General features: G+C 43.4%; 1 protein-coding gene and 1 long non-coding RNA gene across 2 annotated transcripts in view; one reads left to right on the top strand and one right to left on the bottom strand.

Annotated features, from left to right (window-relative positions):
- Positions 1-21,808, top strand: part of LOC134799486 (uncharacterized) — a 458,421-nt gene that overhangs the window by 240,276 nt on the left and 196,337 nt on the right. The gene's annotated exons all lie outside the window — the stretch shown is intronic.
- LOC134799480 (cell adhesion molecule Dscam2-like) overlaps positions 1-21,808 on the bottom strand; it is a 95,963-nt gene that overhangs the window by 4,232 nt on the left and 69,923 nt on the right. Inside the window, exons 21-33 of the mRNA XM_063771892.1 lie at positions 20,829-20,911; positions 17,901-18,038; positions 16,580-16,783; positions 16,335-16,464; positions 15,822-16,006; positions 15,505-15,684; positions 15,040-15,228; positions 13,478-13,702; positions 11,087-11,295; positions 10,668-10,782; positions 9,311-9,476; positions 4,993-5,144; positions 3,487-3,663 (exon numbers count right to left, since the gene is read on the bottom strand). Of these exons, the coding sequence (XP_063627962.1) occupies positions 3,487-3,663; positions 4,993-5,144; positions 9,311-9,476; positions 10,668-10,782; positions 11,087-11,295; positions 13,478-13,702; positions 15,040-15,228; positions 15,505-15,684; positions 15,822-16,006; positions 16,335-16,464; positions 16,580-16,783; positions 17,901-18,038; positions 20,829-20,911 (2,153 nt within the window). The remainder of the gene's footprint in view (positions 1-3,486; positions 3,664-4,992; positions 5,145-9,310; positions 9,477-10,667; positions 10,783-11,086; positions 11,296-13,477; positions 13,703-15,039; positions 15,229-15,504; positions 15,685-15,821; positions 16,007-16,334; positions 16,465-16,579; positions 16,784-17,900; positions 18,039-20,828; positions 20,912-21,808) is intronic.

The following is a 21,808-nucleotide window of genomic DNA, read 5'->3' as shown; positions in this document are numbered from 1 at the left end:
CCGCGAACTTACCCGTCGCCGATGCTGCCTACCAAGCTGACGCTGGCGCCACGGTATCAGTTTTGTCCTGTCCACATGGTCCTATTGAGGTACGCAGGCGCCTATAGTTATGGTGCCACAGCACGAACAGACCGCTAAACTCTTGGTTTCGGTTAAGGATGGCGACGGCAGACAAGGTCGTTAGGAGCCTCGTCCTAGCGTGACTCGACTGCCCGGAGTTGAAAGCGGTAAGACATGTCGGTACCCAGAGGAAAATACGTCGCGTCCCTGGGCTTCATAAAGGTGCTGATCGACGAGGAGCCGTGCCGCTTCGGGGGTCCTACGATGTCTCGAGGCCAGCGAGCGATCCAACCGGAGAGCAGCTTTGCGACACGATCCTGTGCGACCGCTCACAACCGAGGTTGAAGGCATCGAAAAGGTCTGCAGTCCTCACATAATTATCTCTCTGCTGCCCGCGCTCTCCAGCTTAAGTTCCGCCTTACAAAGACGAACTCGTTCGCCAAGCCCCTAATAAACAAAATGGGACAAATAAACCCGCTGCGCCGGAACAAGCTTGAGTTTCCGGTGCTAAGAGAAAGGGGCCAGGAGGACTCCAGCAGTTTGCATCTGTCTGTCTTCGACTTTATCAAAACAGTTTTGTTACGCAAAGCGCCAAAATCGATTTTAGACTTGATTTCATCAGTTCGATTTCCTTAAAAGCATGCAGTACCATCACGCTCCTAGACATCACGTGGGACACGCGGCACAGCACCCCGATTGAAAGTATTCTTTTTCGTGACATACAGGCCTGCCTTGCTGCCGAGTTTCTAGCAGAAATTAGACTCAATGCCTCCTGCTTAATAGTCGAAAATTCGCAAACTTTAGTTCATGGAGGAAGGTGACACCAGCAACACTTCTGACAGCTGCCGAAAACCTCGTGCCACTTCCCTCCTCATCTTATGCCTGCAGTCCGTTACAATCTCCAATAATGGTAGACAATGTACGAGGTAAGGCCCTTTCAGTGGAGAGTAATCGTTAACGGGCCGCATCTGCAGCGCTGACGACAGTAGTGTACTACAAACATACAACCGGACCGCTACAGTATACATAAAACGACGGCGACACTACATCCCCTCCGTTACCACGGCTGTCGCAAAAACTGCTGATGCCAGCAGATCGTCTACAAGTCGCGCTGGTTTCTTGCTACTTACCAGGTCGGTACAACTCCCGAGGGCGACGGTTTATCAAGAAGTCACTGCGCGCCAGAGGCGCAGCTGCGCCCAGAAGCCGCCGAGACTATCTTCGCCTGATAGGCGCCCTGTTAGCCAGCCTCCGCTTTCGAGAGCCCTCGCACTGTGCCACGGTATTTCTTAACAGACTCTTTGAACTGCTACCACGACGCGTTTGGCAGCTGCCGGTGATACGACTTGGCATGGATGTCTCCACCTCCCAGCCTAGTCTGTTTACTGTGACGGCGTGATGAGGAGAGAGCCTTCACGCAGCTGTGGTAAGCTTGCAATTTACTGGCGGTCCTAGTGAACACAACGTCAGACCGCCCTTCCTAACGAGTCAACGACCTTAAGAATCGAGGCGTAGCTCCTGTCAGATAGGACGCTCCAACACCGGGCTGACGGGATCAGGAGTGAGTGCCTACTGGCGTGACTGGCGCATGCATACAACATGCCAAGGGCTAACGCTACGTAGCAAACGAGACGCAACTGTTAGTGTCTCACTAATATGGAAGAGTGATAAAGAGACAGAAAGAAACTCAAGTGATCGTCCGGGGGATACTCCCGGTACTGAGTTTGTATGGCGAGAACCGGGTATTCCCGGTTCCGGTACTGTGTTTATATAGAAAACCAGTACCGGGAGCACTCCTTAGATCGTCCCCTTGTTTAGGCCGCCTGTACGCCCACAATGTAGAAATGCGTGGTCTTCATGGTGCATCAAACTTAAGATGTATTGCCAGGTACCTCTAATATGAAGTGAAGTAACGAGCTATCTCAGACATCTATTTCTATTGTCCATGTTAGCTTTCAGAACGACACTTGTTCATAAGCCTATCGGACACTATGCCTTCTTCCAAGGCTATTAATAGCGAGACCAGCGCCTCCCAAACCACCAACTTGGGACGCGAGAAATCCAATAAAAATTATTTGCCCTAACTTGAATAGCCCTACAACGTACCTATATAGAAGAGCTGCCGCACTTTTACTGTTAGCATCAGGCTGCAGGGTCAATGACCTTACTCTACTACTTTGTAGCCCGGGCAATTGCATAAATAACTTTCGCGCTATTATTTTGTGTCCGAAATTCGGCTCTAAACCAGATAACGTGTCTTACCGACTGGACTCTTAGAAGCTCCGGCATAAAGTATAGACCCAGTAAGTAGGTAGTCTGGGTACGTCAATTTATGAGAATTACACAAAATGTTAGGGGACGCTGCGCCTATTTCTTCCAGCCACAGTCTCATCCAAGCCGGCCTCGCCTACGATTGCTTTCGATCCACGATGTACTTAATCACTAAATTGGCTGGAAAACTATCCAATTAGCTTAAGTTATATATATGTAAGCAACATAACTTTTTCTTTAGACGATTCTATCGCCGAGATTCTGCGGATCGGATGCGATTTCGAATGAGAAATCTCTCAAACCAGTTTAACGTTAGATTGGAACCTGGGATTACAATTTAAATTCTCATTTTCCTGTAATGTATCATTATAATGAGTCACTGTGATTTCATGGGTTGCAATAAGGCGTATATATTTATTCTTTCTCTGAATTCTATGACAGTAGGTGTAGCCCTAACGCTTGCGCGCCCGCTGACTCGCCACCAGGAGATAATAAACAGGTCTCAATGAAGACCTCTGACGTAGAATACGGAACACATAATATAAAAATTTTACCTTCCAATAAAATTGTTATTATGTTTCCTTCTACGTCAGAGGTCTGAGTAATGCCTTCCTGGCAGGCTACTAGGCTACTTTTATGCCGACGGTACTTCTCCTCAACAATGTCATGGCGGCGAGTCGCGGAAAGCGAGCAACGACGGTTCGCAGGGAGGGGAAGCGGAACTACGTCACGGCGTGGGGCGGAGCGACTACATAGACGCTAGCGGCATCTATCGGACACCGGAGGCGTTACTCTCTCAATGAAGACCTCTGACGTAGAAGGAAACATAATAACAATTTTATTGGAAGGTAAAATTTTTATATTATCAACGACCCTTTCGAATGTGATAAGAAACTAAGCTTAGGGTCTACCCAGATATATCGACGCGCATTCGGCAAAAGCCGATAGGAAAAAGCTTGATGTCTAATATGCGCAGTAAGATCGAAAAATCCGCTGACGTGTCGACAGGCGCCGGCCGATGCGAGCCGAGCCAAACGACGAGTTTTTCGCTCTTATTACGCGGACGTCGCGGACAAAAGCTTTTTTTTATCGGCTTTTGCTGAATGCGCGTCAATATATCTGGGGAGACCCTAACACAACCGTCAGGATACCTACCATACGTCTTACCCTCAGCCCGATCCCGGTGCCTCTGTGGGTGCTTCCTGCACGGCCTGTGAGGAGGAGCATCGTTGTCGCGATGACCGAAGGTCCGGAACTGTAACGTGTGGTCCAGTGTCGCTGCTGTTTCGCCTCCGACGGCAAAAGTTGCATATGGGCTTATTTCGTATACATCTGTGTGAGCAGAATGAATATTTAAAGTTGCGATTGATTTTGATTGGGAGGTAAAAGATAAAATGTGTTTCAAACTTATTTATAGAAAACTAAGAATGAATAAAGGCGAAAGGATAAGGCAAAGTAATTCCGCAGCGGTCAATAGGTATACTTATATTTTAGTTATTTATAAATAAGAAAAAAGTCAAAATATCTACTTGTAAATGAGGCGTTGTATTAATTCGTTTTCGTAAAACAACTACCTGTGTAAATCCTTATGATTACGTTGCTGAGAGGCCTATACAGGCTTTCTCAAAATGCGAAACGTCAGTTTTGTTTTAACATTTAACCTATCTCAGCTGTTGAAACTTTGCTGATATTCTGTTGCGGATGGTAGACACGCCAGTGGTGTGTCTCTAAATCCCACTGTTTCTCATAGACATACGAACTCGAGGCCGGAGACAGCTTGTCGTGCTTGTAGTCGTGCTGGCAGTTGCGCATGTTCTGTTGTTCGGGGCACACTGACTTGTCGGTGCTGGCGACCGAGTGGCTGCAGCGGCGCGTCTCTTCGTCCCACTGTTTCTCATAGACATACGAACCCGAGGCCGGAGACAGCTTGTCGTGCTTGTAGTCGTGCTGGCAGTTGCGCATGTTCTGTTGTTCGGGGCACACTGACTTGTCGGTGCTGGCGACCGAGTGGCTGCAGCGGCGCGTCTCTTCGTCCCACTGTTTCTCATAGACATACGAACCCGAGGCCGGAGACAGCTTGTCGTGCTTGTAGTCGTGCTGGCAGTTGCGCATGTTCTCTTGTTCGGGGCACACTGACTTGTCGGTGCTGGCGACCGAGTGGCTGCAGCGGCGCGTCTCTTCGTCCCACTGTTTCTCATAGACATACGAACCCGAGGCCGGAGACAGCTTGTCGTGCTTGTAGTCGTGTTGGCAGTTGCGCATGTTCTGTTGTTCGGGGCACACTGACTTGTCGGTGCTGGTGACCGAGTGGCTGCAGCGGCGCGTCTCTTCGTCCCACTGTTACTCATAGACATACGAACCCGAGGCCGGAGACAGCTTGTCGTGCTTGTAGTCGTGCTGGCAGTTGCGCATGTTCTGCTGTTCGGGGCACACTGACTTGTTGGTGCTGGCGACCGAGTGGCTGCAGCGGCGCGTCTCTTCGTCCCACTGTTACTCATAGACATACGAACCCGAGGCCGGAGACAGCTTTGTCGTGCTTGTAGTCGTGTTGGCAGCTGCGCATGTTCTGCTGTTCGGGGCACACTGACTTGTCGGTGCTGGCGACCGAGTGGCTGCAGCGGCGCGTCTCTTTATCCCACTGTTTCTCATATACATACGAACCCGAGGCCGGAGACAGCTTGTCGTGCTTGTAGTCATGTTGGCAGTTGCGCATATTCTGTTGTTCGGGGCACACTGACTTGTCGGTGCTGGCGACCGAGTGGCTGCAGCGGCGCGTCTCTTCATCCACTGCTCCGCCGCATGGCCATAGCGTACTGGACAAATATACGTATTAATTAATTAGAAATATATGTTTTTAGGGTTCCGTCCGTAACCAAAGGGTACAAACGGGACCCTATTATTAAGACTTCACCGTCCGTCTGTCTGTCTGTCTCATGAACCGTGATAGCTAGACAGTTGAAATATTCACAGATAATGTATTTCTGTTGCCGCTATAACAACAAATACTAAAAAGTACGGAACCCTCGACGGGCGACTCCAACTCGTAGGTAGTTGTCCGGTTTTGTTAAACATGTAATGTTGGAAGGGGCTGACATAATTTCATACAGGCGTACGGTTTAACTGGTGTTAATTATCGTATAAATCGTATATTATCGTAATATGGACACATCATTGTTGCACGTTGCTGAAACAGGCCTTACCCTAGCACCAATACCTATTTTGTCGGCGTCTGGTTTAAGATTATCCGTAATCAAAAAAAATCTGATGAATGTTTACTAAGTATTTATTAGTAATCTCACAAAAGTAATGGAACAGTGCATTTATTAGCTAAAGGGATAAATACGATTACTGCACAAGAAAAAAATACAATATTGACTTTTGACCTGTAGAAGTAAATACAATCCACTGGTAACATTTAAAAACTAACTTCGTTAGTAAACGCGTTCGGTCAATAAACTTACTTTTTTTCATGTAAAATGTAGCGCGAACAATATAAATGAAAACAGAGCTAGCGTTCATTTGCGCTTTACTGGATGCAAATGCCTGCGCTGTGCTCACAAGCGTAGTGTGGCAAAAGATGAGCTAATAGTAAAGACACCCCTTTATTCCTAAAACTCTGTTAAAGTTTGTCTCTTTCTAACAAACATAATGGCGAAATCCATTAATTAAGTACGTCACACAAATTTTCGAGTTTTTGAACCCAGCGGGGGTTCAAAAGCTCGAAAATTTGTCACGCTATTTCCTATCTCTTTAACATGTCAAATTTGGCATAACTGAGTACCTAACGCAATTAATCATGGCGATATGATTGAAATACACTGTATGGAGAGTGACATAAAGATATGCAGTGTAAGGGTCAATAAGTTGTTAGTGTTATAATTAGAAATAATAATTTTGTATAATTAGAAATATTATAATTAACTTTGGAGCTAAAAGCCTTCCCAGCAACCCTATCCCATTTCCGTACTGTTTCATTTTTCGTCACATACTTAGTGTTATCTTTCCTCGCACGTATATACGTGCATAGTGTATAGACAACAAAGAGCGCTTATCTATACCACATATATATGTGGTATAGATAAGCGCTCTTTGTTGTCTATATTTTATTCATGTCTCTGGCATGACGTGTTGCCTTTCGCGAGTTGCATTTCCGTTGCAGTAGCAGTGTAGTAGCGCATGCACGCTTTCAGAGATTTGTACCTGAAGTGTACTTACCAATGTGACTACTTTTAAACGACTTTTAATCATATAAAAGCATACCTTAAGACGAAACAGGAGCTGAGTTTTAAATATTTTAGGTAAATATACCCGTCTCGCTAACGGAAGCGGCACCTAAAAGTAGTGCGATAAAGACAAGGCGAAAAATCCTGCGTAAAAATCTCAAAAATCGAGGTTTCGTACTCCTCTGTTTCCTCCTTCTAAAACTTACCCAATCGTAACCAAATTTGTAAATCTAAATGATTATGAAATTATCTGTGTCGGACCTTTTTGCTTTTTTGGCTAATTGATATCAGTTTTGAATGCCACGCCTCTCATTGCGGCATAGTCAATTAGGCCATTTCGGCCATTTTTGAAGGGCTCTAGCGCCTTAAAAAACAAAAATATCAAAAAAAGCAAAACGGTCCGACACAGATATTGACAATATTAATCTGTGTTGAACAAAAACATTGCTCTAGCTTCTAAAACCACGGAGAAAAACGAGGAATACGTTTGTATGGAGAAATGACCACTCCCGTTGGCTCTTAACTGCCGCTGCAGTTAGTAAGCAGGTTAACTCCTATTTTCAGTTCTCACAATTCACCTTTAGTAGAACGATATCTTTATCCTTTTTTCTACCCGTCGACTGTAATTCTTGAATTAAGATTTCGTATACCAAACTGCATTTGGGTACTTTTAATGTATGGGCTCCCAACTCAACTATAATATTAATTTCGATACAGTTTAGTCAACTATAATGAAATTGACCAATCACAGCTCGCCGCGGTCAAGAGGACGAAACAAAACCATAGCTCAAATTAATTATTTATTTTAGGTTATATTGTAGGAACAATTGCTTCATAAGTCAGAAACGCGCATGTGACACCCATAATATAGGAACATGCATAGACTACGAAAATCGCTTAGCGTTACTTGTTAGTCTCCATAGGCTACGGTGGCTAAAATAGAGAAAAAATCTGTTTAAAAATTGAATTTAGCTAGGAGCAAGTACCAGGGCCTCATGAGTTACGAGAAGGTGTCGTTGACCAAACCGCCGGGCCGCGGCAGCTACGAGTATGAAGGTATCGCGGCTGCTCGCGTATCTTAACTATATACTTTTGGAAGTATATTTTTGTTGACTCGTAGAAAAAGTATTGTATACAATAGTGATATAATCAAGCTTTTCAATCTCGTACCTTATTTAGGCAACTCAGCAAGCGTCGTTGCCTAAAACCGCTACTCGACTGAAAAGCTCTCTATTATATCACGATTGTATAAAACACTATTGTAGGTCCAAAATGGCTGCCTACGAGACACTAAAGAAGGCGCAGGCCTAGGTGCATGCAAGCCGAAAAGAAGAAGTGTGACGACTTGAACGCGATCAAACAAAATGGTGGAATTAAGTAACTTAATAAGTACATGACCGAATGGAAAAACAAAGGAGAGGGCATAGGTATGCCCAGAGATCTATGTATTTTTTTTTCTGATAACGATTTTAAACAATTGCTTGTATTTCGACGATATACCATTCGTGCATATTGGGGAAAAATCATATTTAATGTTATCTGAAGCCGAAATAACAAAAGGATTGTTAAAGTGCACAACTTAAATGCAGCAGACAGTCTTTGTTTGCTCTGCAAACTTAAGCTACTTGACTACACTGTACCTACCTATTGTTCAAGCTTACCCAACTGCTTTCTGATATAAACGAGCTATTTATTCCGGTAACGGCCAGCATTGGATGCATTCAGGGCACAAATCGCTCTCCAAAAGCGGGTTAGTAAAGTTGAATCGTACCTGAAGCTGGGTTTAACTGAGTCAGCGATTATAAGGAGACAGTAAAATTCCAGAGCATTAAAGTTAAAAGGAACTGTCATTGTGGGCCGTGGGTGTTCGAAGTTTAAATAAATAAAATAACGATAAACTTAAAAGTTTAAGTACAAGCGAAATGCACTGCGAAAGAATTTAAAAGAAAATTAAAATAACATAATATTTTATCGTGGCAAGTTCTTCTATATCAAACCAATATTTACTTTCGCTTAGCCAGTAGAACAAGTACCAACACTGTGACAGCAACAGCAGCCAGAAAATGTAAATGCCAACGATACTCCGAGTAATACCTTCCTTCCCTACTGAGCTGCCTTCTTAAGTTTATTGTTTATTGTTTATTTTATACATACCAGCACTTAGAGATAAACCTTACGTGCTAATATTTGTTGTTAGTATTCTTTTCATGTGAATATACATTTTAATATTCAATTCTACATATTAAGTCTTGCTTACGCTCAGCCAGTAGAACAAGTATCAAAGCCGTGATGGCAACGGCTGCCAGTGCTGCGACTGCGAAGGCGAGCGACACAGCTCCGACTACCCGCTGGGCTTCAGCGTTGCTTCTAACTGTTCCTATTGAGTTGCCTTCTTGAATTTCACCAGACTTTAGTCTTACCTTCGCATAGCCAGTAGAAAAAGTATCAAAGGCGTGACAGCAACAGCAGCCACTGCTGCAAAGCAAACTGCTGCGGGTACCCGCTCGGCCTCGGCGTGTCTTCCAAAAACTGTCCCTTACAGATCTGGGTACCCTCTTGAAATGCTTGCTACCAGTAGTTAGTGTTACCTTCGTTTAGCCAGCAGGACTAGTATCAAAGCCGTAACAGCGACAGCAGCCACTGCAGCAAAGCAAACTGCTCCGAGTACCCGCTCGGCCTCGGCGTTGCTTCCAACAACTGTCCCTTACAGAGCTAGGTACCCTCTTGAAATGATTGCTACCAGTAGTTAGTCTTACCTTCGTTTAGCTAGTAGAACAAGTATCAAAGCCGTGACAGCGACAGCAGCTAGTGCTGCAAAGGCCAGCGATACTGCTCCGAGTACCCGCTCGGCCTCGGCGTTGCTTCCAACGGTCCCTACTGAGCTGCCTTCTGATTGGAAGGCCACTGGTCGTCGAAGACGCTCTGAAAATAATGTGTTATTATAATCGACGTCCCGTGATTCAACAACAAAGAATATTCTAACTTAAACGAGGAAACCGCGCGGAGTGGAGGAACAGCCTTCTAAGAGGTCGCGAAACCCACGATAGGTCCTGGTTTCAAGACTTGGCCCGAAAACGGGCAATAAAACACATGCGCGATGAGGGTCGCCTCGATGCGGATCTTCAATGCACTTTTATTTGTCACAAATGTGGGCGATTGTGCCGTTCAAGGATCGGGTTATATAGCCACGAGCGACTCTGTCGCTAGATAATATACGTCATAGATGCAGCTTAAATCATCTGTAAAGATGCACAAGGCCTAATGATGAAACGAGGAAATTAGAGTATAAAAATTCTACCCCACTACGTATAACAACTGTAACCGCCATTGGAAAAATCCTTGTTAGTAAGTAGTAATAAGTTGTAAGTAATAAGCTGAGCATTCACGCTTCACGCATGCTAATAAGCACGATACATTTATAATTCATAAATTGATTTATTCTAGAGTAACATTTGACATCTCTAATAAAATTGCTTAATCGTTGTAAGTCAGTCACCGTCAGATATACCTACCGGAATGGCTAAGGTGCTTGAAAATATCTGAGCATGCAATTTAACGTACCAAACTATAACTACAGTCAAGTGTGACTAACAAGTTATATTAAAATAGGAAACATGATAAAATTAAAACCAAGTCGGTTATAAATGTTATCCGCGCCAGTGTATACCGTTTATGCCACTGAGAGAAAACTCGTAAGAGCTTTAAACCGAACAATTTAACTTCATTGCAACTTGTAACTTTGTTGAACCGCCCAGACAAGCAGGACGGTGTCATAACAATTGGAAATGTGTCGAGTTAAGGTCGAAAAGTTTGAGCGCTGGTATGGTCAACTTAAATTTAATCTCTAAACAACGTACTTACAAACTTACAGAAATATGCACGTATTCTGGACGGTGTGATTTGTAAAAGTATGGTATTGCTGTGATTTGGGACAATGAATAGAGTTTAGTGCCTACTTGAAGCTAAGTTCCTACACTAAGTCTGAGGAAGCGATATGAACCCCGACTGCCCCTCACATCCCTGCACCAGGTGCCTCCGAAATCCTCGGCTTTCGCCATCGACCTGTGATAATGCGAAATGTCACATTTGGAATAGCACTGTCATGTGTAATACCTCCAGCGTGGGTAGTAGTTGCAGCGTAGATTATGGCTTGGTGTCTCGATGACTCCGTGGACGTCCACAGCCGGAGGGCGTACCATGCGCCCGCCGTGAGACCACCGATTACCACCTGCCCAACAATATACTCGTAAGGGTCAATAATATGTCATACAAAATATCTAATCAGTGAAAGATATAATCCAATTTCAGTGTGATCAAAATGAGTTGTAATTACATAACGGCAAGTAGGGCTCTTTTCCATTGCCATGATGGTCTTAAATTGAAAATCTATTTGCACACAACGCCACGCCGCCGCTACAGTCTGACTAGGCGCGCATTACACCCCACGGCCCTTCTAGCGTCCAATTCAAAGACTCTGCTATCTATTGCTACGTTTGTATATGTAACTATTAGGTATACTCGTAGTCGCTCACCTCCCTATGATGATGTAGTGACGTAAGATCGGCGTCAGTCCACAACGCAGCGCCAGCGTCAGCCCGTCGCCACTGCAGTCTGACTAGGCGCGCATTACACCGCACGGCCCTTCTAGCATCTAATGCGAGGGCACTGCTGTTGCTCCATATCGCCGCTTCGGCGCCTTCCTCTTGGTCGCGCCGGTCTCCCCCTCCTTCCCATACTAACACTAGGGAAGACAAAAGACAATATCGTTTTTAAAAGGTTCTTCAATCACTTCAATGTCGTCATGCACTTTTGCAGCTCGCTGTACATCAGGTATTTCAAAAATTGTATACCGTAAACCGGTTGATTGTGACACTCACTAATCAAATAATATTGTAACATCTGTAAACTGACATGCACAATCTGACAATAAATGATTACTTACTTACTTACAAAACGGATAGTTTTAATCCAACTGGGTTTCTACCAATATTTAAAACACGCCTTTGCAACCTGCTATAAACTGAAGATTTATTTAATGAAAGATATAAATAGCATTGTAAGCACAGAGAAAATGTCTACATATTACTGGACAACAAAGTCGATGTCCGCAGACATTAGCAGTTAATCCTAGTTGAAGACTACAGACGCCTTAGTTAATTTCTAGCTAAGTTTAGGCCCCGACACTAAGCGCCACTTGCACCATTCCACTAACCCGGGATTAACCGGTTAAAACTCGAGTTACCATAGTTACCAGTACAATTTGACACTGGGTTAACAGTTTAACCGCTTAACCCCGGGTTAGAGGGATGGTGCAAGTGGCCCTAAGTAAGTGAATGCACTTAACGAAAGCCTTATCCAAATAGAAGCTAGTTTCTTCTCTGGGTAGGTAGGTAAAATTGATGTACAAGTACCGTAAAATGGGGTGAGTAGGGATTACGAGGGCAGTTGGATTATGAATGGGGTGAGGACGGATGGTAGCGGGTTGAGATGGTATTTTTAGACCAGAGTTATCAATGTTATCATAGTATCACATTGTTACGTAAATACTTTATTCTCTTGAGAAGTCAAGCTAATTGTGGCAATTCTAGCAATTGTCCCATCTCACTCCATTCCTATCTCCCCTAACCCCGACTACGGGGTGAGCTGCGATTTCCTACTATTTTGTGTTTATCGTTGAATCTATGAAATGAAACGACAGATTAAGTATCATTGAAAAACTAAAGTTCATACTACCGGAACACTTTTCAAGTAGGTAAGTATATAAATCAACGTGCCACATATAAAAATAAACTTTTATTGAGGTTTGAACCCCGAATTTGTCCTAACTTACCCCATTTTACGGTACCTAAACTTATATTTATTATTACTTAAGATTACATATCTAAACCATACAATTTTATAACTTATAACTTTTGTAACATACATCCATGCCTTATAAAATATAATTGGTGTTGAGGGTTGAATTATGGGCAGCATAATACAGAACCGGCCTTAGCACTTTTTCCGGTGGTGCAGACACAATGGGATAAAACGTAATTTTTTAATAGGAGTTAAACCAAGATAACTCTGCAACGATATTGACAGCACAGAGTGCTCAAGTGCTATTATTTCTACGTCATAATTTCATAAAAGACAGACTTATCTTGATGTAACTCTAAAAGTTTCCTAACCTGGTGGTTTCGTCTTCACCAGCAATGGCGCCGATGGTGGCGACGGCCCCGCTCTCGAATGCGCCACCGCGCGTACAGAATAAGACGCCCCACAGGGCAAAGACCTGAGCATTACGCTGGACGCCTCCCCACCAGCTTCTAACTTCCTCTCTTCTTCTCCTCTTGAACCAGCTTTTAAGCTGTCTTCGCGTACTCGCACTTACCATATTTTAAAACCTAAAAGTAAATTTATTGTTAAAGTATCCTAACCTGGTGGTTTCGTCTTGACCAGCAATGGCGCCGATGGTGGCGACGGCCCCGCTCTCGAATGTGCCACCGCGCGTACGGAATAAGACGCCCCACAGGACAAAGACCTGAGCATCACGATCGACGCCTCCCCACCAGCTTCTAGCATCCTTTCTTCTTCTCTCGTACCAGCCTCCAAGCTGTCTAAGCTGTCTTCACGTACTCGCACTTACCATATTTTAAAACCTAAAAGTAAATTTATTGTTAAAGTATCCTAACCTGGTGGTTTCGTTTTGACCAGCAATGGCGCCGATGGTGGCGTCGGCCCCGCTCTCGAATGCGCCACCGCGCGTACAGAATAAGACGCCCCACAGGACAAAGACCTGAGCATCACGCTGGACGCCTCCCCACCAGCTTCTAGCTTCCTCTCTTCTTCTCCTCTTGAACCAGCTTCTAAGCTGTCTTCGTGTACTCGCACTTACCATATTTTAAAACCTAAAAGTAAATTTATTGTTAAACTATCCTAACCTGGTGGTTTTGTCTTGACCAGCAATGGCGCCGATGGTGGCGACGGCCCCGCTCTCGAATGTGCCACCGCGCGTACAGAATAAGACGCCCCACAGGACAAAGACCTGAGCATTACGCTAGATGCTTCCCCACCAGCTTCTAGCTTCCTCTCTTCTTCTCCTCTTGAACTAGCTTCTAAGCTGTCTACGCTGTCATCGCGAACTCGCACCCACCATATGGTAAAACCTAAAAGTAATATTATAGTTAAAGAATTCAAAAGTAATATGCATGGTGAAACAAACATAGGTTCCGGTTACCGGTTACCGAGAACAGAAAGTTCACACAAAGTTCCATAGCAATACCTATTGCTGGTAAACTATCAATTTCAATACCAAGGTATCTGTATCGCAGATTTGAAAGGCTTCGATTCCTAACTAAAAGTAAATAAAAAACTGAAATTGTACTCGTAATCCTCTAGCGGCAATGGTATTAGAAAATGGAATTGAATTTGTTTTGTTTTAAAATCGAACGAAATAAAACAAAAGCAACTCTGTTCCATTTAATAATTATGTAAACATTATAGGTAGGTAATTATAATTAATACTAGTATTAGCACGGTGGGACACTTATTGAGGTTAAATTATCTCATTTTAACAATTCATACTGACCATGTAGCTTATAGGTAGGTATGTACTACACTAGTAATTTTTCTCTCTATTGACCCATTTGTATCACACTTTATTACGGTATTAGCCAAAAATTATACTCTATTATTATGAACTGCAATTTAGCATGTGTTAGAATGATACATTGATAATATTAGTCTAACGTCGTTCAGAATATAGGCCCTTTAAAGACTTTAAAAGTAGGTAGAACACTAACAGGGTGAATCGAAACAGTCATCTGGATAATTTCCGTTTGCCATAGTAACACAATCACGTATAGGAGCGAGCAGTCGCAGACGGCTGCCGTAATCCGCCAAGTGACTTGACGTGCTTAAATTGGGGCTAGGTACAAGGATAGAGCATCCAGCGTTATTGTAAACTAAAGTATTGAAGGGTAAAATTTCTGACTTGCGGTTGTCAACCGAGATATTGAGGAGAATTGTCAGTTTTTCTATTTTGAAATCATTAAAAATGTAAAGCTGATAGGTGTATTTTTAGCATATTATTAATATTTTATAAGCAATTTAGAATTAAATTTTGGCATCGCCTTCAAGTAAACCTGGTTTTGTGTTATTTCATACTGAAATACTGTGTCATTACATGACTGTAGAATCGAACCCAAGGTTGAATAGACCGCACCAAAACTTGGGATTTTCTGTGTACCTGTACGTGTATTATATGTAAGTTTACTTGACTAGAAGCGACTTTAAATAATCTACTGAACTGAATCGAGTTGCAATGAAATAAATAAAAAAACTCCACGAAATCAAAGTTTTATTTAGTGGGTTGCACCAGGCAAAATCACCGACTTGAATAACGTCAAATATGGTGGCGGCAGATATTTCCATATCAGGAAAATTTTAACGAACATTGGCGGACGGTTTGGTGCAACCGGCCCCAAGGTGCTTGTATACTTGCCATGTGGCGGCGCAGCAGGATGGTGTGTGGTCCGCCACGTAAGCTTAGCTTCCCTGTGGGCCGCATGGTCGAGCAACAGCGCTGGCGCAGCCGGAGGGACGGCACACTCCACCCGGTACGTCACCTCCTCGGATCCGAAGGCGTTACGCGCTGAGCATGTATAGTTGCCGCTTGTTGATGCGTCAACTTCTGTTGTAAATTAAAGAAACATAATAGTGTAAAACTGTTGTAAAGCACTAACACATGGCCTTCGGCCGCTACTGTCCGCACAAAAGGTCCAAAAATGTTTGAGCTGAGAAAGCATGAAGGTGTGCGTCGCACTTTACAAAGAGCGTGGGGGGATTCGAGGATGAGTTCATGTTCAGACTGTATGGTGACACGCCCACGTCATTTGCGCCTAACGCACCTTAAATATTAGCTCACTGGACTCACCAAACTAACTAAATTCCACTTAAGCACACTGACCATGTATAGCAAGATGTCCATGCGGCGTGAGATGCGTCTTCGGGTCGTGTGTGACGGGTCGGTCTCCACGCAGCCACCTCGCGCGCGGCATCGGCTCTCCTCTCCACACGCACGCCAAACGCAGCGAATGGCCGCATTGTACTCGTGCCCACACGCCGAACGAGAGCAAGCGTACTCCCGCTGGATAGATATAATGATCCCATGTGTAGCTATTCATAAAATAATCGAAATAAGAGTAGATATTAATGGGACCTTGTACGTGGCATCTTCGGACAAGAACTTCAACTCAGTTGAGCAGCCTGAATCCACGGACTTACCTCTAGAACTAGTAGTTGCAGGTTGAGGAGCGGACGGCTCGCCTTCACCAGCTACAGAATGCGCGGCCACCCACGCTTCGTATGTGGCGTCTTCGGACAAGGACCTTAACTCGGCTGAGCCACCCAAGCCCACTGTTGGATCACTGTCTTCAGCCTGCACTGTTGTGGTTTGTGGAGGCCTGTCCCTAATTAAAAAAAAAACGAAACATACTACGGAATGGTATTTGTGATCAACTTACGAGTAATGACGAAGTAGTCTTAATAATTTAACTCTCATTAACACACAGAATGGCATGAAACGGCAGCGCATTATTTTACATCATTTGTTTAGTAGAAAATCCAAATCAAATCATGACAGGCAGGGGTTCAGATTCATAAACTGGACAACTCACGATCCAATTTTTTTTATCATAAACAAAGCACAATTGTTGCTAACACTCGCGTGTCGCCACTCACTTGATTATTTTTTATTCAATTGCTTAAAATATCCCTAAGGCTGAAAAAAGTATTTACCTGCCAAGTTCACGGTAGAACACTGTGTAATACAGCACTGGTCCATTAGGCCGACTTGGAGGTAACCAACTAATTGCTAGCGAAGTCACTGACGTTGCAACGACCTTCACAGCAGCAGGAGGTCCAGGAGCTGTAATAAAGTCACTTTAGTTAGCCAGCAATTTTATTTACAAACAAGTGTCGTACGAGTCTAAGACATGTTTCTAAAATAAAGTTAAGTCCATCAAAATGAATGAGAAAATTACCATCTTGTTGCGTTATACAGTGCACAGGATGGGCCGGCACACCATCCCCTGTCCCAGTATACGCCAACGCTTGTATCGTATAGTTCGTGTACGGCCTCAGCGCCAGCAGTAGCGTCTCCACGCCCGCTACCCTCTTGACCTCCGCTCCCGCTCCTGAATTGCCCCCGCCGCTCCCGCGCACCTCCCACTCCAGCCACTCTGCCGCTGCCGACAAACAACTGCCATCATTCAGCTTGGAATATTGAGATTGTTTCAAGTTTATTTGTTAAATGCAACGGTTAATTTCCAATGAGAAATGTGTTCGCGTGATTGCGTTGAGTTTATTCGAATTGCGTACTTAAGGAAGCTGTTTGAGTGAGTTTATTAAGATTAAGTTATTGCTGGACTTTATAAAACTGCGCGCACGTTTATGAACCATTTAGCGCCCCAGAGTTATTGTGCAGTTAAGGAACACTTTAAGTATACAGTCACTTGAACGCAACCTACTATAATATTAACAGATATCGCAGCTGGTATGGCGTTTAATTTAAATGGGGAAGAAAAAATGTGAGTTTCAATATTGTTTATACCTATATCATGACGGAAAAAGGTTAGGTAGGTTAGACCTTCAACAACGGACGGGGAAAAATGATTGGACATTTGTTACGGCACGACAACTTCTTTAAAACCATCATAGCAGGCAAGATAAAAGGAAAGAGAGTCAGGGGCAGACCAAGACGTAGCTATGTAGACCAAATAAAAGAAAAAGCTGGTGTCGTGTCGTATCAAGAGGTCAAGGATATGGCTTATGAGAGGGAGAAATGTAAAATACTCCACCGACAAGAGGATACCTCTTAAATTGAAGAAGAAGGTTAGACCTTATAACTCGTGCAAGTCTACACACAGGTGGTCATACATTTCCTCATACTCACTGTGCTCAGGGCGGTAGAGCCGCTTGTATCCGAGCAGCGAGCCGTGGTGCGCGTGCGCGGGCGGTGGCGACCACTCCACCTTCAGGCTCTGCGGGGACACGGCGCGGCAGCGCACGCCGCGGGGCCCTTCTGATGGCACTGCACACAAGTGGGGCACTCTTGTGCAAGTCTACACACAGGTGATCGTACATTTCCTCATACTCACTGTGCTCAGGGCGGTAGAGCAGCTTGTATCCGAGCAGCGAGCCGTGGTGCGCGTGCGCGGGCGGTGGCGACCACTCCACCTTCAGGCTCTGCGGGGACACGGCGCGGCAGCGCACGCCGCGGGGCCCTTCTGATGGCACTGCACACAAGTGGGGCACTCTTGTGCAAGTCTACACACAGGTGATCGTACATTTCCTCATACTCACTGTGCTCAGGGCGGTAGAGCAGCTTGTATCCGAGCAGCGAGCCGTGGTGCGCGTGCGCGGGCGGTGGCGACCACTCCACCTTCAGGCTCTGCGGGGACACGGCGCGGCACCGCACGCCGCGGGGACCTTCTGATGGCACTGCACAAGTGGGGCACTCTTGAAATTCAATGAACGTTCAAACAATCTAAGACAAAATTTACTGTTTTTTTGAAATTTTTCCACTTTTTACGTATGCAGCATAGAAGCTTGAGTTGAGTTTGTTTTATAGCAGATAAATATTAAAGGATTTAAAGATAAGGATAAAAATAAGCCAGCATGCTGCAAGTTCTTGGAATAGCGAACAAAGAAAATTCTAATTCTAATTATTAATAATTGTCATTAGATTTTTCTTATTCCAGAAGATTCAAAAATTGATTCAGAGATAGGATAGTATGTACCTATCGCTGCTATTGATAAATCGTATCTCTTTGCTACCTATATTTATTAGGACGTGACTGCGTGGTACCTACCTACTGCGCTAACGATGTAACTCAGTCATGTACTAATCTAGTTAAATCAGTGGATAATCTATGGCAGATCCAATTCCAGGTACTAACTTCAAGTATCTAACCTAAATCAGTAATCAATACAGGAAAACGGGAAATCTGGTTAAGATCAATGCAAAAATCTTACAAAATTGTACTTCCATAGTTCTTTACTACAATTCTTATTTGTTTGCAGATTTGTGATATACAAATTGTTACTATGTTTTTAAGTCGAATTTTAAAGCAAAATTAACTGCCTTACAAGTTTAACTCTATTTTACTTCAGCACTAATTTCAAGTTAATTCGTGGAAACTCTTTCCTTTATACAATTAACGTTCCTTTCAGATTATAATTGGTAGACGCGCTACATAAATCCAAATGCTCGCTTTTATAATATTTTGAAGCGTTTTCCTTGTCTATTCATTTAAACCCGAGTTAAGCAGGTTCCTGCTCATGAAATCCTCTTAAGATTTTGCATTGGATTGTGACAGGGTTTTGTCGACACCACAGCGGTGAGATAATATTATGGAATAATACACAGTATTGTTCCAAAACTTACTCTAGAGAACATAGGTAATGCAAGTTCAGATTTGTCAAGATAATTCGGATTTTTAGATGAAATCAAATCTCAAAGTTGGACTACCTACTACATACAGTAGAACCCGCTTAAGACGATTCTGAGGGGACCTAGCAAAAAAGCGTCTTAAATGAGAAATCGTATTTAACGTGAAATAAAAAGTATAATAGTATTATTTCATGATTCATGTACAAACACCGCAGCGGTGATAATGAGCGAATGATATCTAAGTGTAGAGTTAAATAATCTAGGAACACTAACGATGGGCTCTAATACTAGAAAGTCGTGAAGTAAGTAACTAACTGCAAATAAAAATCTGGGAGCGATAGCTTGCACTCTGTGGTCCATAACCGTCAAGCAGATGGCATAGCATTCTCACGCCGATAAGGACCCGACAAAAGATATTAAAGACAAAACCAATAAATCTAAGGTACCTAAGTAATAAACACTTTAAAAAATGTTGGCTAACGGCGTATTGTATACGACCGTACGATGGTTACGTCAATAATACAAACGTGCAGGGGGCCGATTTTTGAAATTCGACCGCTCGATTTCGTGCATTTCGTTCAATAATATCTCCGCTACCTACTAGGCATTTAAATTCTACTAATAGAATTGAAAACGAGTGGTCAATACCACTCGATTCCAAATTTCTATCGCTCGTATTTCAAAAATTAGCATTTCGTCGTTTTCCACCGATTTTCGAGTGACGAAATCGAGCGATCGAATTTCAAAAATCGCCCCCCAGATGGTGCGTAAAGGGAATTTTAGATGGCGTATTAAGCGGGACGCGAGTCGTCTTAAACGTGAAAAAATGTATGATAACAGGCCTAAAGTTGCAGGGACCGGCGTAAAATGGCGTATTATGCGGGAAATCGTATTAAACGTGATCGTATTAAGCGGGTTCTACTGTATGTAGTAGGGTAAACCTTTTCGTTCATGATTCGCGTATAGGTAAGCGCAAACGGACCCGAGAATCTTAGCGTTTGTTAGCACGCTGCACAGACAATTTTATCAATTTGGTAATAAATTACCTACAATTGAATTGATTGCTGCTAAATTTAATAATTATCTGTATTTCAACAGTCGGATGTTGGAATTTAAATTCTGGCCGATTTTCAAAGGCTTGTTCTTCTGAGTCGAGTTGCATAAGAAAAACTCAAGAAAAGCGATAAAAGTATTAATCAATTCCGTAGAGTTCCCGAAGCAATAAATCGCACGTCGCTTACCAACACCAGATCACTTCCTCCACATATTGCCGCTCCCATAAATTTTGTATGAAAACGAAACCAGTCATTTTAGGGTGCGTAGCCAACGTGCAATCGTTCACGCTCCGTAGCGAACGATATGCAACTGTCACTCAGGGCTATTCGGATTTCGAGATAATCACAAGATCTAGAGACGATTTAGAGATCAATTTGATCTACATTCGATATCGACTAGATGTGGCTTGGATATCTAAGTCATAACTTGTCGAAACCGTTCAAGAGGACCTCTAGAATCGCGGAAACGTCATATTTGACATATCTATCTTACAAATATCTTTAAATTATCCATATCGTAACTTGTTGAAGTCTAGTAGAAATCTAATTCATTTTCCGAATCGAGCCGACTGTCGCGCTACAGTGTGAAAGATTGATAGAGAGATATGACTACGATATGCTAGGTATGCTACGGGTGAAATCTAACTTGCAAGATATGATTACAGACCCACACACTGACAGACAACGGGATAGGTGAAACTGAATAATAGCTTGTTTAATAACTATAAACGTTGTAACTTGTACTTCTATGCATGCGTAGTCTAATAGCAAGTCTGTGCTTACCACTTTCTTGAGTCAACGTATTGACGGGCGCGGTGGCTGGGCCCGCGCCAGCACTGTTGAAGGCTCTGACGCTCACGGAATACCTAAAACATATCAGCGGTGTGTGCTTGTTTTTCTAAAAATAGGTTTAAGGGGCATAATTAGATGGGAGTGCAAAAATAATGTCGCTGTTCTTGAAAGTTTTGGAACTGTTTTCACTGAAATTCTTCTATAAGTAAGAGGGTTAATAAGTTAATATGTGTCGCTTAACTTCAAACTCAAAAAAAAATATTTACCCTATTACCTTTTATTAATACCAAAATCGCATAATCTGACAGATGGATTTACCCGAGTTTAAGTTAAGCGACTCATATTAAGTATGTACCTACTTTGTAATATGTGCGCAATAAATGCGTTTGGGTTTGAATAAGTTGTAATTTTTGAAAATTAACCAAAACTGGTTTTCATCAAGGCACATTGCGAAAACCAGTCCCAGTTAGTCCTAAGACGTTTCAGAAAACTATGTTCAACTAGTGAAAACACGTTTCAAATAAAAACGGATTTCACGAATACATGCTAATATTGCCGCCCGTAGGCGATGCAGATTTGCCGCCCCTATCCACACCTCGCTTTTAGCTTTTTAAAGTACTTTCCAATCAGAGGCCTTTAATTTTATTGTACAACACACCATAGCCATATTGAAATGCATATAAGGTGACGTCACTATTCTAGATACATATAGTTTATATGGGCCGTTTTTGTAACTCAATGACGATGCGACCTCGTATCGCTATATTTGCCTGATCTGTACGGTTACCATCAGTTTGTCACTGACATAAACGCCGTCGAGAACGTAATTTACTTTCTATACATCTCGCTCGCACTCGCATATTAGTGCAAACGGGATGTATAGAAAGTAAATTACGTTCTCGACGGCGTTTATGTCAGTGACAAACTGATGGTAACCGTACTGATCGGCGATCGGTGGGTACCGCTGGGTT

Source organism: Cydia splendana, chromosome 18 (assembly GCF_910591565.1).
Source record: "Cydia splendana chromosome 18, ilCydSple1.2, whole genome shotgun sequence".
Taxonomy (NCBI): Eukaryota; Metazoa; Arthropoda; class Insecta; order Lepidoptera; family Tortricidae; genus Cydia; species Cydia splendana.
This window is presented reverse-complemented; position numbering and strand designations above follow the sequence as displayed.